This window comes from Equus caballus, chromosome 16 (assembly GCF_041296265.1).
Source record: "Equus caballus isolate H_3958 breed thoroughbred chromosome 16, TB-T2T, whole genome shotgun sequence".
Lineage (NCBI taxonomy): Eukaryota > Metazoa > Chordata > Mammalia > Perissodactyla > Equidae > Equus > Equus caballus.
Genome location: NC_091699.1, coordinates 65,376,970 through 65,393,865, shown reverse-complemented (window position 1 = coordinate 65,393,865; position 16,896 = coordinate 65,376,970). Strand labels below are relative to the sequence as shown.

Genomic DNA, 16,896 nt, shown 5'->3' with positions numbered 1-16,896 from the left:
TCTCACTAAGCTGATTCATTTCCAGCTTTTGATTTAAAGTGAGAGATGTACAAATCTTCCTTTCACTTGAACACTTAAAGGCCACTGTAGGGTTATTAACCGGCCTAATTTCAGTATTGTCGTGTCTCATGGGATAGGGAGACCTGAGGAGAGAGATGGAGGAATGGCTGGTGGGTGGGGCAGTCAAAACACCCACAGCATTTATCTACTAATACCCAAACATTTATTTATTAAGCTCTCTGTCTATATTGGCATGGTTCATGGTGCCCCAAAACAATTACAATAGTAACATCAAAGATCACTGATCACAGACCACCATAACAAATATTATAATAATAATGATAATAATAATAATAGTAATAATAATAATAAATGTTTTAAATATTGCAAGAATTACCAAAATGTGATGCAGAGACACAAAGTAAGCAAATGCTGTTGGAAAAATGAGGTTCAATAGACACTCAATGCAGGGTTGCCACAAACCTTCAATTTGTAAAAAACGTAATATCTGTGAAACACAATAAAGCAAAGCACAATAAAAGAAGTCACTATGTCACTATTCTGCTCAGCCAACAAACTGAAAACTTTCTAAGGAATTTGGAAAAAGCCCTAATCCTATTTTCATTAATTTAATGCATCTATGAGTGACCGGTTGGCTTGCAATCATTTCAAAAGGATCATTAAATATTGGACCCAATGTAAAGATTCAAATAGCTTTTTTAGCAAGAAAAAAGTCCTTAACCTAATGCATTGAATTTATTTGTACTATCATTTATTATATTCTTTTTTTTTTTTGAGGAAAATTATCCCTGAGCTAATGTCCGCTGCCAGCCCTCCTTGTTTTGCTAAGGAAGACTGACCCTGAGCTAACATCCATGCCCATCTTCCTCTACTTTATATGTGGGATGCCTACCACAGCATGGCGTGCCAAACAGTGCCATGTCCGCACCCAGGATCCAAACCAGCAAACCCCGGGCCACCGAAGCAGAACTTGGGTACTTAACTGCTGTGCCACCGGGCTGGCCTTATAATATTCTTATTTATCCGCTTATCTGCATATAAGAAGGTTATTGGCCCTTTACTTTAAGAACCAAAATGGGTCACATTGATATGGGAAATGTTGATGTTAAAGGGCACACAGATGGCTGTGGGAGAAATGACAGATATGCTATGTAAAATCTGGAGAGAAAGAGGCTATCTCCATAGTCAGTGTTCTTGTGAAATCAACAGAAAATTTTGTTGTGTTTTTTGAAGGCATTTGTTTGTCGCTAGCTATTACCAATGATAATGTAAAACTCATGCTTTGAAACATTCTTAGCAGTGAGAAAGACAACAAGCAACTCAACTCAAGTAGCCCCTTTGCCTTCAGTTGGATCTACTGTGAATATTGCATGCAGTTCATAAACTATCTGATCAATCACCAGTCAACATCCTTCTTATTAAATATGAGAGAAACCTGACAACGAGGCACAGAAATACATCATTTCTATTAGCTTTGAAGCCATATTGGCTGCAATTTAATTTTACAATACTGAACATTAGAAAATTTATGTTTCAGAGATGTGAAATTGAAGTACTGTCCCAATGAGCCACTAGAAATAAAAATACTTTGAGGAGAAACTGAAGCACAATTTCATATGAAATAGTATATCTAAAGAACTATTTCAAAAACTTAGTAATCGCATGAAGATTCAGGATATCTTTGACCATATTCCATGAAAGTAGACACATCATCTATATAGTTCACTACTATTTACTGTGTGTATATTACAGTGCTTGGCAATTAGTTGTCCAACTCTTTTCTTTGATAAGACCTTGAAAAAAATTAAGATGTATCTACCAACACTGCCACGTTCTGCAAACAGTCCTTTTAACCTTAAACTGAAGGAGAGTCTTTACATATATGATCTTGAAAAGAGCAGTTGGCCATTATGATGCATGCCATCCCTTGCAAGTTGAGTTTGTTAGCTAGCCCACCAGATGTAGTTTTATTCATTTTGTGTGCTTTACCTGGAATTTAGAGAGGAAAATGACCCTTCTAATCTCAAAAGAAGTCTTCCCATTGGCACAAGAACTTGAATTTGCAGTTACTTAGCATGAAAACTTTCTTACTCAACCAACTGTTCCTGTTTTAAAGCTGCTGGGCCCAATATTTGCTAACCTATGATCACTAACCATTGAAAGTAAATGTTGTAAATTCCTATAATAGTGTAATTTGGGATATAAGGATATTGATGATGAGCTTCAGTGCTCTGCCTAGTCTCCGTTCACAAGGAAGAGGATGGGGTAACATATTTATGTTCTTGGAGTGGGGGTAGAGGGTGGGGGTTTAGGAGGGGCTTAAGGCTTGCAAGATTACAGCAAGCAATTACAAGGGGAAAGGCTGATGGTTGATCTCCATGTTACCTGTATCCCTTTGACTCAGTCTTCATGGATCAGGGCGACTAAATAGGGCATCAACCAACTAGAAGATTTCTGGAGTTGTTGGCATTGTCCTGGTAGTCCCAGCCTGCCACAAGACTCAGAATCATACCCATCAATATTTAAGCCACAGTGTACAATTTCTACGTAACATCAAACTGCACTTGGGACCTGGAAGAATATGGATCAGTTAGCCAGATATCTGAGACTTTCACCTATCTGGCTGTGCAGGCTTGCCCTGGTAGCAACCTCAGCATTTTATATTTTTCACCCTACTTACTGTGGTTGGGGTTTAAGAGTATATATACTACATCATTGGCTCTAAGACACCATCAGTTAAAGATGAAATATTATTTTAAATATCAGCGAAAAAGAAGAGAAACTTGCCAGCCTATCAAATGCTATCAATTATCATGAGTCCCACTTTCTCAGATATTAAATGTGTGAAAAGAAAACTATGTCTTGGAATTTATGAAACTCAGTCATTCAGATTGAGATAAAAACAGAAGTACCTACATAAGTATGGTAATGTTCTGTTGTCTCTTTTATGATTATCAATCAAGACTTAATTTAACTTTAGTTTTCATGACAAACTCAAACTAGAACTTTTTTTTTCCCCCAAGACTTTGAGACTGTTAGCCAGCTACATCATACAATGATATTACACCTTTTCTTCTGCTTCCCTTTTAAGGATGCTTTTTTGTGCAGCAATAGGCTTTCTCAGCCTCCCAGTCTTAATTCCGTCTGCATCTTTCCTCTATTGCTATATAAGGGAGAAATTCTCTATCTGACAAGAAGGCTTTAGTAAGGGCCAAAAAAGAGAAATATCGTGATGACATAGTGTATAAACAACAGCGTGACTCCCTTGATGTGCTATTCCCAAACATCAAGAGGTGAAGTTTTTTTGTTCTCTGCCTATTTTTTGCTATTTTTTAAAGTGATAAATCCCTTGCGTCTCGTTTGCTTGATTCCTGACCAACCCCTGAAGATGTCAAGGTGACTTTCAACAGACCTTCTCTTTTCCTCACTCTGGGTCAGTTACTTGGAGAAGAGGGCCCTCCAGGTTTTTCAGCTGTCTCTGATTCTTCCTGGGCGCCTGCTTATACTTTGGTTCAGGTGTGCTGGCTTTCCTGCTACATTGGAAAGGTCTCTCAGCAATCTTAATAATCATCTTGCTTTCCTCTATCTCTACTGACCAAATCAACAGCTGAAACATTATCTTTAGAAATTCAATTGAATTCAGCTGAAGTTTTTAAAAGGAAGTTATACTAATAAAGTAAGGAAACGTTAAAAGCACTCAAATTCCATTTTCCAATTCCAAGTTAACTGAAGTCCAAATTCAAAATTTTCCTTAAGTCATTTATTCATTTATTAATGCATTTAACAAATTTTTCTTGAGTCCCTATTATGTTCCAAACACTGGGCTAGGAAGAAGAGATACCAGGATGGATACAGCCAAGAATCTAGTTGAGAGACACACAAGCTTTGTCATGTTAGGTCCCATCCTGGGTCACAAGGGCAGAACAAAGGCAGTAGTTAACACAAAATAGAGAGATGGCTTTAAGAGGCTGTGACATCTAGTCTGAGGCTGAAAAAGTAAAATTTTGATTTTCGCACAGACAGTGATGCAGAGAGTTTCCAGCCAAAAACCACAGCAGCAAAGGCCCAGAGGAGACAGTATAGGGCAGGGCGAATGTGTGACTGAGTTTGGTGAAGGGTGGAGTCTAGAACTGCGTAGGAAGGTTGTGGAAGTAGTAAGTCCATCTGGACTTGATCATGAAGGGCTCTGTGAGCCATGTTTTATCTCAAAGGTAACAGGATCCCACTGAAAGGAAGAATCATGATATGGTCAGATTTGCCTCTCGCAAGAGCAGTCCTCACAGCACAATAGTACAGCTGATGGATTAGAGGGAAGTTGCAAGCAAAAGCAGGAGAGAGCATTTTTACCAAAGGATATTAGTAAACACCAAAACAAGAAATGATAACTTGAAAAAAGACACTGACTATACATTGAACTTACTAATTTAACTTGGCAATAAATGGCTGCAATTCAGGATAGATGCTTGAGTTTGAGACCAAGATTCAGGAATCACTGGGACACAAATAATAGTTGGGTCAGAAACCGAATGTCATCACTATGCAGAAGCAGATAGGGGGAGGGCAAACCCTGTCCCTGAGCACTGGCACCTCAAAGGCAGATGGAGCAAGTAACACCAGAGAAGAAACTGTTCTCTGAGAGGTCAGACAAAAACTAGGGGAGAGGCTCACAGAAGCCATGAGAAAGGAGTTTTGAAAGAAGAAAAAAATCACTGGTCAAATGATACAAACTAATCAAATATGATTTGGAATAGAAGTTTTCCTTGGATTGAGAAATTATGAAAATTAGGGAATATAGTGTGAGCCATTTCACAGGTTGATTGGCATCTTTTATAAAAGACAATTAACTAAGATGTTTCTGTCTTGTCTCAGGACCGCAGAGTATAATCTCCCTTTTGTAGACTTTGGCAATTTCCTTGTCTAATGTCTCATTTGTCCCTCATCTTCTCTTCAGGAGAGGGACTAGCTGCACATAGCCCAGAGAGCATCCTTTCAGCAAGTGAGAGCAGACACCTGCCTTGTGTGGTTGACTGCCTCTGCCAGGAGAACACAATCCATTCAGTAGTCACCTGACCATGCCAGAGTGGTTTCTCCATAAAACTCTACCACTTGCCTCTTACAAAAGCCAGGAGTTCATTCTCTCATGTCCCTTTTCAGCAAGTGCTCCAATAACCCGCCCGAAATTATGCCCTGAGCATATTAGGATTAGGTCCTCCCTTAGCGGGAAGGAGATTAGAAGCCCTTTCTTTGGCCAAAAGCTTTACTTGGTATTGATCATTTAGGTTTTCTGGTGATTTTTATTGGTTTCTTTGAATATCTTAGATATCCACACTTAAGGTATCATATATGATACTCTCAATTTCTCAACCAGCATGGCCATTTGGATTTATGCATTCTTACTAGCATCCACCACTAGAAATGCTGTATCACTAACCCTGAAGTTTCAGTCTGTGTTGTTGACCTCCTGCCCATACTCACCTTTATCTGTCTGGTTGTAGCAATGTCTACACCATCCAAGCTCTTCTGTATTTAACTGATCCCACAAAGCTAAATGCCTCCTGACATTTTCAAGCTTACTTCTGAATCACTCTGATTATTACTTTTGCAAATGATAGACATTTTCCCTCCTTAATTTAAAATTGTAAAGCAAGTCGTAGAGGATATAATGCGCTTTTCTTAATGAAAGGGTTTTTTCCCCATTATGAAAGCAGTTCTCATTATGTACAACTTACAAGGGTCAGAAAAAAATATATGAAAGGAAAAAAGTCATTTCTAGTTTATACCACCCTAATATTTTGATATTTAACATTGTTGAAATTAACTTTTATTTCTAGAGATTTTTAAATTCTTTTAAATCTTATTTTTTAACACGTATTGTACATATATATAATTTTGTATTGTGACTTCCTCACTAAAGGATATGTTTCTAACAAGAAATACTGGTAAATAAATATAAACAAAGTTAAGTGAGGTTTCATTACAATAGCAGTGCTTAAACATTTATAATTTTCAAGCTCCTTTTACACACATCTTTGAAGTCATCTTATTTTCTTGATTGATTTAACTATAGCCAGCTAACAGTTGTAAATATTGTTAAAATTGGTTGCAAGAAATAAACTCTTTAAAGATGACATCTAGAAAACTGTATTATCTTTTTCTTCTTTGGCTTTCTGAATTCATCTTGTGCTAATTCAGTACACAATATTTACGAAAATTGCAATATTTACGACATATTTACTTGTGTTGCTTTATGTGATCATAGAAAATTGGAAATCCTTGTGATTATTTATTTGTAACTCATCCAATTATGATACATCGTGTGTCAAGGCAGAAATTAGAAAAAGAAGAAATGTTAGGCTAGAACATCAATGTTTTAATTTTCCAGGAATTTTAGTGAATATCTGTCCATATAAAGCTTACTACTTCAAACTTTTTGATCCCCATTCACATTAAAGTATAAAAATAGTTTCTTAAGTGATAAAATAATTCTATCAGACTATTTTTTTGTTGGCTTGTTATAGTCAGTGATCCTCTGCTCCTTAGATAAGACCAAGCATTGCAGTTTATAAATCTTCCTGAAGTGGTAACGCCTGCTCCCTAATGTGTACATTTTGAGCAGTATTTCCATAATTATTACCTCTTCATTTAACCTGTTAATCATTTAAGGTTATGAATATCAAATATCCAGCTCCTAAGTCAAACCAATGTGTCTCAGTAAATCTCCTATATTTATTGAAAATTATGATTAGACCCTAATTACTCCAGTAAGCCATATTTTGAAATTTCTTCTAAAATATTTAGCTCTTAGAGTATAGGCTGTGTCTGGAAGGACTAGAAATACATATTATGACTGAAATACTAAGCCAAAACTCAGCTGCTTCTGGAAAATGACAAAAATGCCCCTTTTTGTTATAAATAAATGATAAATACCTCCAGTACAAGGATAATGTGAACTTGACAAATGTAAAATATTTGTGAATCTAATAAGCTCTCTTAAAAGAGAGTGACAGGGTTAAACATCACTTTTCTACATACGTGGTGTGACATTTTCATTTTGTTCCAAGTTATTTTGCTTTCTGTGTGACTCGAGTTTGTAAACATGCCATAAAATTTGGTAATTACATGATGATGATTTCGTGGTTCTAGCTTAGTATAAAGGTGGCTAGACAGAGCAGCAAAATCGATTTTCTTTTTTACCTTTGTGGAAAGAAACAAAAGGAAATTGAATGCAAAATCTGCATTAAGACCATATTAGAATTATAACTCAACAATCTGTTACACGTGAAATAAAAAACAGGTATGGCCAAGTGTTAGTTGTTGTGCTGTGATATTCAGCCAACGGGTTACGTTCAAAAATCCCTTTGTTTAACCCATGCCTTGTTATGTCACCCACAATGTTCCAAGTGCATATGACCTGACACTATCTCCTGTTGTCTCCTCTTGCCAAAGGTACTCAGAGGCAGGACTGTCCCTAGGCAAAATCGTGAAGTAGGTGAAACCTGTGTTCATTCCTTACCCTTTTGCAATGACAATCTCATCTTAGATTCTCTCCACCTCCCTGTCCTCAAGTGCCTACTCCAGTTGCTCATTGCTCTGGATTTTCTCACTGTTTTCCAGGGTCTCATGCTGTTTCTTGTTCTCCAATCCCTCTTTGATTGTATAATTTCCCTACTCAAAATTTGTTCAGTGACTCCCCAAGAGGAGCCAGGCAATCAAGAATTTCCCTCCTTTCCTTTCAAGTCTTATTTCCCACTACTGCCCTCCAATATTCTACTGCAAGTGGATCACCCATCTTGCCCTTTTTATTTACACACCTTTTTCCATACTATTCCTTTTGCCTGAGCTGGCCATCCTCTCTGGTCTCCATCTGTGGAAATCCTAATCATCTTTCAAGGCTCCACTCAACTCTATCTCCTCCATGTGCCTTCTCTGATCACCCCAGCCTCTTTCCTCTACACCTCATCCGTACCACTCATATGGCACTTACCACAAGTTGCTTTGTATTATAATATTTACGTATGTATCTTGTCTCCAGGCACTGTGCTGTGCGCTTTACAAACATAATCTCATTGAAATTTCACAACCATCTGGTGAGGTAGGTGTTACCAAACCACTTAACAGTTGAAGAAACTGAGGCTCAAATAGGTCAAAGGTCAACTACTTTGCCCAAGGTCTCATTACTAGACAGTAACAGACCTAGGACTTGAACCCAGGTCCCAAACATATATCCTTTCCACAAAATCATATTGCCATCTTTTCAATTCTTTTCCATCTTCTGAAAGATGGTTGGAGGTTTAAGATGGAGAAAGAGGCCAACTTAGGCTTTCTGATTAGCAAATATGTATTCAACAAAGAGAGAGAGTTTATGGATAATTACTGTATTCATAGCTAGAACTGATAGATTAACTATAATCCATGAGACATTCAAGTACAATGTGAAAGAAAAAAAATCCTTACCTAAAGTTGCCAGAATAAATAAAGATGGCATAAGAAAAGAGTGTTCAAGACAATTTATAATTCAAGAAAGGCTGGGCAGCATTGGTCTCTGAGCACTATTGGAAAGTAAGCAGAAGGAAAAGAAGTGAATGTGGGGTTGACTAGGAAAGACTTCCTGTAAAGTCCCCTAGGGTTTAAACAATTTGAGGTGATTAGGAGGCTGAAGATGTCATTATTATCCTAAATCTCTCATGAACTAACAATATCTGGATTGAGTATAAAGCCCATTTTTTGCTTTCTGCCCCAGGTGTAGCATCTTGAATAAGTTAGAGGAGAGAAAATTAGTGTTTCTAAGAGGGAATTTTCATCCCAAATGGGCAGATTTTACAACTGCCCCCTTCAGCACCCAGGACCGTGGAGGTTCAGCTTACTCTTGTCATCTCCATTTTGGGAGTCTTGAGCATAGGGCCGGCTTTCTGCCAGTCAGAAGGCAGAAGCCCCATCCTGGGAAGAATTTAGACTTAGGATCACTATGTGTTTTGAAACTACTGTCTTTGCCTCTCTCAAGGTGAAAAACAAACATCTGTCTTCACTTCTGCTCTTTTATTCTCTTCTGATTTTCCAGTCCCCTGGCTTGTCATAGTATCAATTGCATGTTTCGTTAATATGAGTGAGATGCAGTTATCATTAAATGTGTGTTCTCAGTGCACTTCTGTTAACTTCTGACAGTCATCTCAACTTTGTTTGCAAACTCCGTTTCAATGCATTTATGCTCCCCTGTATGCTAATCCCATTTGTATATGGCAGTATACTTTCATTCCTCATACCAATCTCAATAATACTTTTAAAATTACTATTTAGGGAAAATAGTGCATGTAATCTAAATTTGAATGTAGCAGGCCATACTAGACTTTAGGCCCTGTGTTTGGAAGCCTGAGAATTTTCATTTCTCTTATGTGCTAAATCTGAGGAATTCAGTGAGCCCAACAGAAAAACCACCTTCAACCACACTGGAAGAAATTCAAACATGAAAGCTCTTTTTTCCTTTCTTTAAAGTTTTTATGAAATTTCTTATCCTCTACAAAAGTCTTCAAAGCTAATTCACCTTTTTTTTCTTACTTTTCATTTTGTCATAATTACACATTCATAGGAAATTACAAAAGAAATGTACAGAAAGATCCTGTGTACCCTTCACCCCATTTCTCCCCGTTGTTACATCTTACATTATTATAGTGCACTGTCAAAGCCAGGAAATTGACATTGGTCTAATTCATTTAAATTTCAAAAAAAAATCCAACCTGGTCAGTTTTAAATTTCATTCTACATTCCGTTTCTGCTCACAAGCAATAACCAGGTTGACAGTCTTGGAAAACAAAGAGTGGGATGCCCATACCACCATAGAGAAAGTTCTCCCACATGGCTGGAGATGATCCTCAGCTGTCATTCACATCCTCAGTCATTGTCATAGCAGAGCTGTGGAAGAGAGCCCACATCTGAAGACATCTGGTTCTACCTCCAAACGTGTGACCTTGAGCAAGTCACTTGACCTCTCCCAAGCTTCAGTGTCTTCATCTAGAAAATGGAGAAAGTGTTTCTCCTGCCTGCTTCGTAGGGTTGTTGTGAGGATCAAATGTACTGATGTGTATGAAGGAAGTAGGTAGGCTGTGAATCAACAATCATGGAACTTATATTCTTTTCTGAAACTACTGCCAGTTACAGAAATGTAGTTTTTCAGAGGTGGTTTTATTCTTAGAAACAGGACAAAATCACCTCCTTATGAGCTACTAAGCCTAGAATTTCCATCTTGTGTAAATGGCCTTCCCTTTCTACCATTCTCAGTAAGACAGGTACTAGCAATATATTGGACAAGCACTCTGTGACCTGCATACCCCCGAGGCATATGATCTATTTTAAAATAAATATTTCTTAACATTTTCCTCTAAAAGTTAGAATGCATTTTAAGTAGCTTTTATTTTTATTTTTATCCTAACTGAAGGATTTATTCTTACTTTTTTTCATGCCATGGGATGTACGATAGGTGCTCTTGACCATAGTGAGAAATTATAAGGCTACCAGATTAGACAGCAGATGGTTTATGAAGCAGAAATGGAAATCCTATAAGCTGCATTGTTCCTTGGTTTGTCTGGATATATAATATAAACTCCCTAACTCACTGGTGGATTCTGGTGTGTGGGTAGTAAAAACACTAGTCTTGGCAGTAAGGGTGGAGAAATATATAGCAGAAAATAAACTTAAATCATGGAAAGTAAAAATAAAAAGTCTTTGTGTGTACTGAATGTTTTGGGCACCGCAATAAAAATATTAAGATTTGTTTTCTCCCCTTCCACCCCTATATACAGGCTGGCATGGCTCTGACCTATGACCCCACAGCTGCCATACAGAATGGGTAAGTAGTGCATGTTGTCTCTATTTTAATTGCTAAGATATATTTGAGGTCTGAAATAAGTACTAAAGAAAAATGTTCAAACCTGTGTAGGTTTTAAATTTGTAAACAAAAACTTTAAACCCAACATTTCTCACCGTTGTCCTTTTTGCTTCTCATGACTGACTCTGATTTCATAGCATCTCCTAAGTCACGCGTTCTCACAATGCCTCTGCCCACATTAAGCCCTTCCCTCTTTCTCTTTCCCTTTCTCCCTCTCTCTCTCTCTCCATCTGAGAAAGAGTAAGGAATAGGAAGTGAAGAGGGAGTATAGATAGAACTAGGCTGGGAGAAGTATCTGTGCGTCTCCAGGATAAGTGTGTTGCCTCTGCTAATAACTCTAGAGTTTAGCTTTGAATAATTTTAGTGTGTGCCCAGGTTCATTTGACATTAATAAGCTTTTACTCTTTCCTTCTGGCTGTCAAGGGAAGGGTAATGGACAGAAGTCAAGTTAGTACCTTGATGATTGTGTTTTCATTCTTCATTTTAATAAGCATTTGGAAATTTGTGGCCTCTTACATAGAAAAAGTCACATAGCCTTGAATTCCTCCTCTGAAAAATAAGACTTAAACTATACGATCTGACCTCTCTAAAATTCTGTAATTCTGAGTAACTTTGGTTGACATTTTATTCTCATTTTCCCACCCATTTTCTTTGCTTTGGCTCTCCTGCAATCGACAATAATTATTCTTTGGTTGGTTGGTTGGTTATTTTTCTTTTTGCAGCCTTTTATTTTGGATTTCTCTATGGCTTTCAGTTGTCCCTAAGTCTCATCAAAGAGTCAATGTGAATGAAGGACTCATTTAAGGTCAATATAGAGGACAGAAGGAATTCAACTCCATTTTCTATTTGATCAGCTGCCTTTAATGAAAATCTGCGTTGAAAGTGTTTATATAATTACTTCTTATTCTTATACTTACTCCTTCAGGCAGACAGTTTATTCAGTCTTTTAATAAACATCCATTGATTCTGCCAGGCACAGTGCTATCTCTCTAGATTTAAAAGACAATGTATGAGACAAGGACTTCGCCTCAAGAAACTCATAGTCTACCCTTCCATAAAAGAGTAAATGTGGATGGTAGGCTAGGGTAGGAATCTATTCCTTTGTACCTTGTTGGTTGAAAGTTCTCTCTAGGAGTGAAAATTAAAAATATCTTTTCATTTGTCCAATAAGTATTTAATTATTTCCAACAAGGCACTATAAACCTGGTGTGCAGCAAGAAGTAAAGACATGGAAAAGAAAGTCCTCTAGAATCGTATTGTATAGTTGGGGAGATAACATAGTTAACTCAAAGGTACAAAATAATCACTATATGCTAAGTGACAGTGGCAGAAATTTACGTATACACAATAAGAACCCAGTGCTGCATTACAGGATGTTATGAAGAGTCTGGCCTTGCTTGGGTGACTAGCTGGGATTTCGCTGAACAAGAGATGCCTTGAAATAAGCTCTGACATTATACATTATGGCAAAGACAGAGAAACCAATGTGACTCTGAAATTTTAATCCCAGAAAGATTAATCCTGGGAAAACTGGTGGTACCATTAGCTGAAAGAGAAGGAATAAAATGGGGAAAGAGGATGTGCTCAGTTTCAGACATGCTTGATTCATGAGACTCACAAAGACAAAAACGATCCAGAGAACTGTAAATTTGGGACTGGAGTAAAAATGATGCTTTTGTATGTATTGCTTCAGCCAGTCATCTGTTCAACGCACAATTCAGAATCTGAGTTTCTTCTGTAAAGACGTAATTTTCCAAGTATTCATCTTGATTCATTACAAACCTAAAGAGAAAAAAATTGAAGAATCAGCTCCCAATCTGGGCAGCCAGAGGTGAACTTGGGGTGGTGCCACGTTAGAGGCAATGAGGACTGCCTGGAGAAAGTGAACATTTCTCCCTTCCCCTGCAGGTCTTCACTGCACATTTCAGATCGCCACCTCTATACCATATCAAGGTTGACTGCAGTACATCTCGCCATCTTAAATCACCCGCTATGTGATATGTCTTTATCTGTGTTTTTATTAACAGTGTAACATGGTATCCTTTGAACTATTCGAACAATTGTGGAAACAGTTCACCCTCTTCCACTGCCCACTTAGATGTTTACAACAATGAATATTTCCCTCATGAAACAAATTTTAGTTAAGATGCTGATGATAACCATCTTCTTGATTTTGTCTACTCTCATCTGATAAAGAACTTTATTCCATTAATCAGCCCCTCTCTTCACCGCCTTCCCATACACTGAATATCCCTTTCAACCTGTGGATATACTGAAGTCTCTTCCACCTATAAAAGGGGTAGAAGTAAATTAGAGTCATGTGCCACATAATGACATTTTGGTCCATGGTGGACCGCATATATGATGGTGGTCCCATAAGATTAGTACCATATAGCCTAGGTGTATAGTAGGCTATACCACCTAGGTTTCTGTAAGTACACTCTATGATGTTGCACAATGATAAAAATCACCTAATGGCACATTTCTCAGACTGTATCCCTGTTGTTCAGTGATGCACCACTGTAATTCTTTCCTGCCAATGGGATCACTTCTAATGACCACACTATTTTAGCCTTCTCTATTGGTAAACAATTCCAGTTTTCTATAAATGCTGTCTTCCTGTATTCTTCTCTAATAAACCCTATTAACGTATGATTTCTGGTCTCAAACTTTACTAGAATTTCCCTTACTGATGTCCCCAATGATCTTCAAATTTGCCTGCTGTAACTGTAACTTTTTCAGTCCTTATACTAGTGGAAATCTTGCCTCATTTGGCTTTGTTTTTCTTTTGCCATTTATAGTTTCTTGAAAATTTTTTTTTTAAAGATTGGCACCTGAGCTAACAACTGTTGCCAATCTTCTTCTTTTTTTTTTTTTTTGCTTTTTTCTCCCCAAATCCTCCCAGTACATAGTTGCATATTGTTAGTTGTGGGTCCTTCTAGTTGTGGCATGTGGGACATCACCTCAACGTGGCCTGATGACCAGTGTCATGTCCGCACTCAGGATCTGAACTGGCGAAACCCGGGGCTGCCAAAGCGGAGCGCGTGAACTTAACTGCTTGGCCATGGGGTTGGCCCCCTTTTCTTGAAAATTTCTTATCTCTTGGATCCCACAATTCCATTCCTTGCTCATCTTCCTTGCTCTTCACTCTTACTGCCTACTCGGTATCTTTTTTTTTTTTAAATGTTGGCGCCTGAGCTAACAACTGTTGCCAATCTTCTTCCCCCACCCCTTTGTATCCCCAAATCCCTCCAGTTCATAGTTGTATATTTTAGTTGTGGGTCCTTGTAGTTGTGGCATGTGGGACGCCACCTCAGCATGGCCTGATGAGTGGTGCCATGTCAGTGCCAAGGATCAGAACTGGTGAAACCCTGGGCTGCCGAAGAGGAGTGTGCGAACCCAACCACTCACCCATGGGGCCAGCCCCTCAACATCTTCTTCTTATTCCTCCTCCGCTGCCCACTTTTGCTAATCTTTCTCAGGGTTTAGTCTTTTTTTTCACTCGGTCTTCTCTTTGGTTGATCTCATCCACTCCTCTTGCTTTTAGGAACTGAAGACTCCCAAGTTTATCCTTCAAGTTTGTACCCTGTTGCAAGCACTATTACTTGTGTTCTAATTGTCCATTAGGTATTGCTCCTGGATATCTTTGTATGCCCAAACTGAGGTCACTATCCCCATCAACTCTTCATAATACAAACCAAACATGCAAATGAAAAACAAATACCAAATTATTTGTTCCTTTTTTAAAAAAATTTACTCTAAGGTCATCTAGGCTAGAAACACCAGTTCTCTGGGCTCTCTCTTCTCCGACATTCTTCATGATCAAATGGTCACGAAGGCTTATTCAGTCTGTCTTTGAACTGTATCTTCAACCCAGCCCTTCCGTCACTGGTTAAGTTCATTCAGTCACCATTCCCTACGAGTACTAAGCTTTTACCTGCCTCTAATATAACTCTCCTCCAAACCATTTTCACATTGCCTTTTGAATAAATTTTAAAAGCAAAATGTAGTCACAGGAATTGTCTACCTGCCTAGTTTAAAGCATTAGGTGGACTTTACTAGCTACAGAACAAAACTCAGACTTCAAAGTTTGGCACAAAAAGAGCTACATGATATGGTTCCTGCAACTGAACTGGACTTTCTGTGATTCTCAGAATATCCCATTCTGCTTTACACCTCTGCATCTTGTTGTTCATTGAATTCTCTCTGCTTGGAGATGAGGCATGGTGAATTTCTCAGCTCTTATTTCCCTTTCTTTCTTTCTTACTTTCTTTCTTTCTCTCTCTCTCTCTCTCTCTGTCTCTCTCTCTTTGTCTCTCTGTCTCTCTGTCTCTTTCTCTGTCTGTCTGTCTCTCTCTGTCTCTCTCTCTCTCTGTCTCTCTCTCTCTCCCCCTCCCTCCCGCCTGCCTTCCTGCCTTCCTTTCTTCCTTTCTTTCTCTCTCCCTCTCTCTCGCTCGTTCTGTCTCTCCCTTCCTCCCTTCATTCCTTTCTGTTTTTCCTTCCTTCTTCCTTCCTTTCTTTTCTTTCTATCCTCTCTCAGTTAAAGAACACCATCAAATTATAACAAGCAGAGCTACTTACAAACTAGTTATAAGAGAAACAGTATAAGCTGTGGTTAAGAGTGCCAATTCCAGAACCATCCTCCACAGATGTGCATCCAAATTCTGTCATTTACCAGACATAGACAAGTTATTTGTCTTCCTCCACTGTGAGAAGGAGATGATAGTAATATAACCTTCCTAAGACTTTGTAAAGATTAAAGGAAACCTGTGTGATACAATGTAATCATCAATGTAAGTATTGATATTATTATTGCACTGTATTTGATATTTCCATAATATGTTTGAGTCTTTTTATCATGCAGCCATTGACACCCATATATATTTCCCTACTAGTCTGTTAACTCATTGAAGGCAGGTTCCATGTCTTATTCATCTTTATAGACTGTTTAACCCAGTGTTGTGAATGCCAAATCAGAAATAGGAAACGTGACCAATGACATCTGCTTGGCTTCCAGCAAGTCAGGGAAACCATTACCCTTCCTGGCATTAACCCGCTCGGTACCCACATAACACCTTAATCTGCTTCTCCTTAAATACAACCTCCAGTTTTGCCCAAAGCAGCCAAACTGCCCATGAGTTTCTCATGTCCTAGCTTGGTTAAAAATGGAGTTTTGGAGGCTTTGCACTATCCATTGTGTTGTTGGTGACAAGAAGATAGAAATTTTATATAATAAAAGAGAAAAAAGGAAGATTTTAGCTAAATTAATCTTATTGATTTGATGCTTCTTCACAAAGATGATTTTTTAAATGTTTTGCTCATCTTGGACTTTACTACCTTATATGGTAACATTTGAATAGTAGGGAACTAGTAGATCACTCATTTCCATGCATGTATGATGTCAATATAACCACAAATATTTTCTCAACTGCCATCTGCTGCATCGATGTTAGCATGTGGTTCTTAGAGACGTAGAAGCCGATTTAGATAACTTAGGCAGCATATTAAGGGATCTAGGCATGAAGGTCCAGAATAAAGTGTGTTACTCCCTATTCTCATTGTTGTGTTCAATCTAGCAGTCAAACCGAACTCAGAGAACAGTAACCTAACAGGGAGAAATAGGTATTACTGTAGGGAACAATCTGGTTCCGTTTTACACAGAACAAATGATGTCCAAAGACATAGTTGCAACTCACTTTAATCCAGTTAACTTTGTTCAACGTTACTTAATTCTGACTCAGTTCAGTTCAACAAATGTTTTTTCTTTTGATTCATCTGTTGCACTGTTTAAAATCATTTTGGTGATACAAATTTGCAAAAGAAAATTTTCACATCATATCGGGGCAATGGACATGTGTGCAATTCTAGTATGAGATGTAATACAAATAGTTTTGTGATAGAAGCACGAAGTACTGTGAGATTTATGTATAGATTAGCTTATATATTTATAAAAGATTTCTGAAAATACACAAGAAATGGTGACAATGCTTCTTTGG

The 16,896-nt window shown here is 38.0% G+C and overlaps 1 protein-coding gene across 17 annotated transcripts in view; it reads left to right on the top strand.

Annotated features, from left to right (window-relative positions):
- The window catches only part of RBMS3 (RNA binding motif single stranded interacting protein 3), a 1,248,509-nt gene that overhangs the window by 1,118,967 nt on the left and 112,646 nt on the right, over nt 1-16,896 (top strand). For all 17 annotated transcript variants that reach the window (XM_070238087.1, XM_070238085.1, XM_070238082.1 and 14 more), the window contains one exon: nt 10,815-10,861. In XM_070238087.1, coding sequence (XP_070094188.1) covers nt 10,815-10,861 — 47 coding nt within the window. The remainder of the gene's footprint in view (nt 1-10,814; nt 10,862-16,896) is intronic.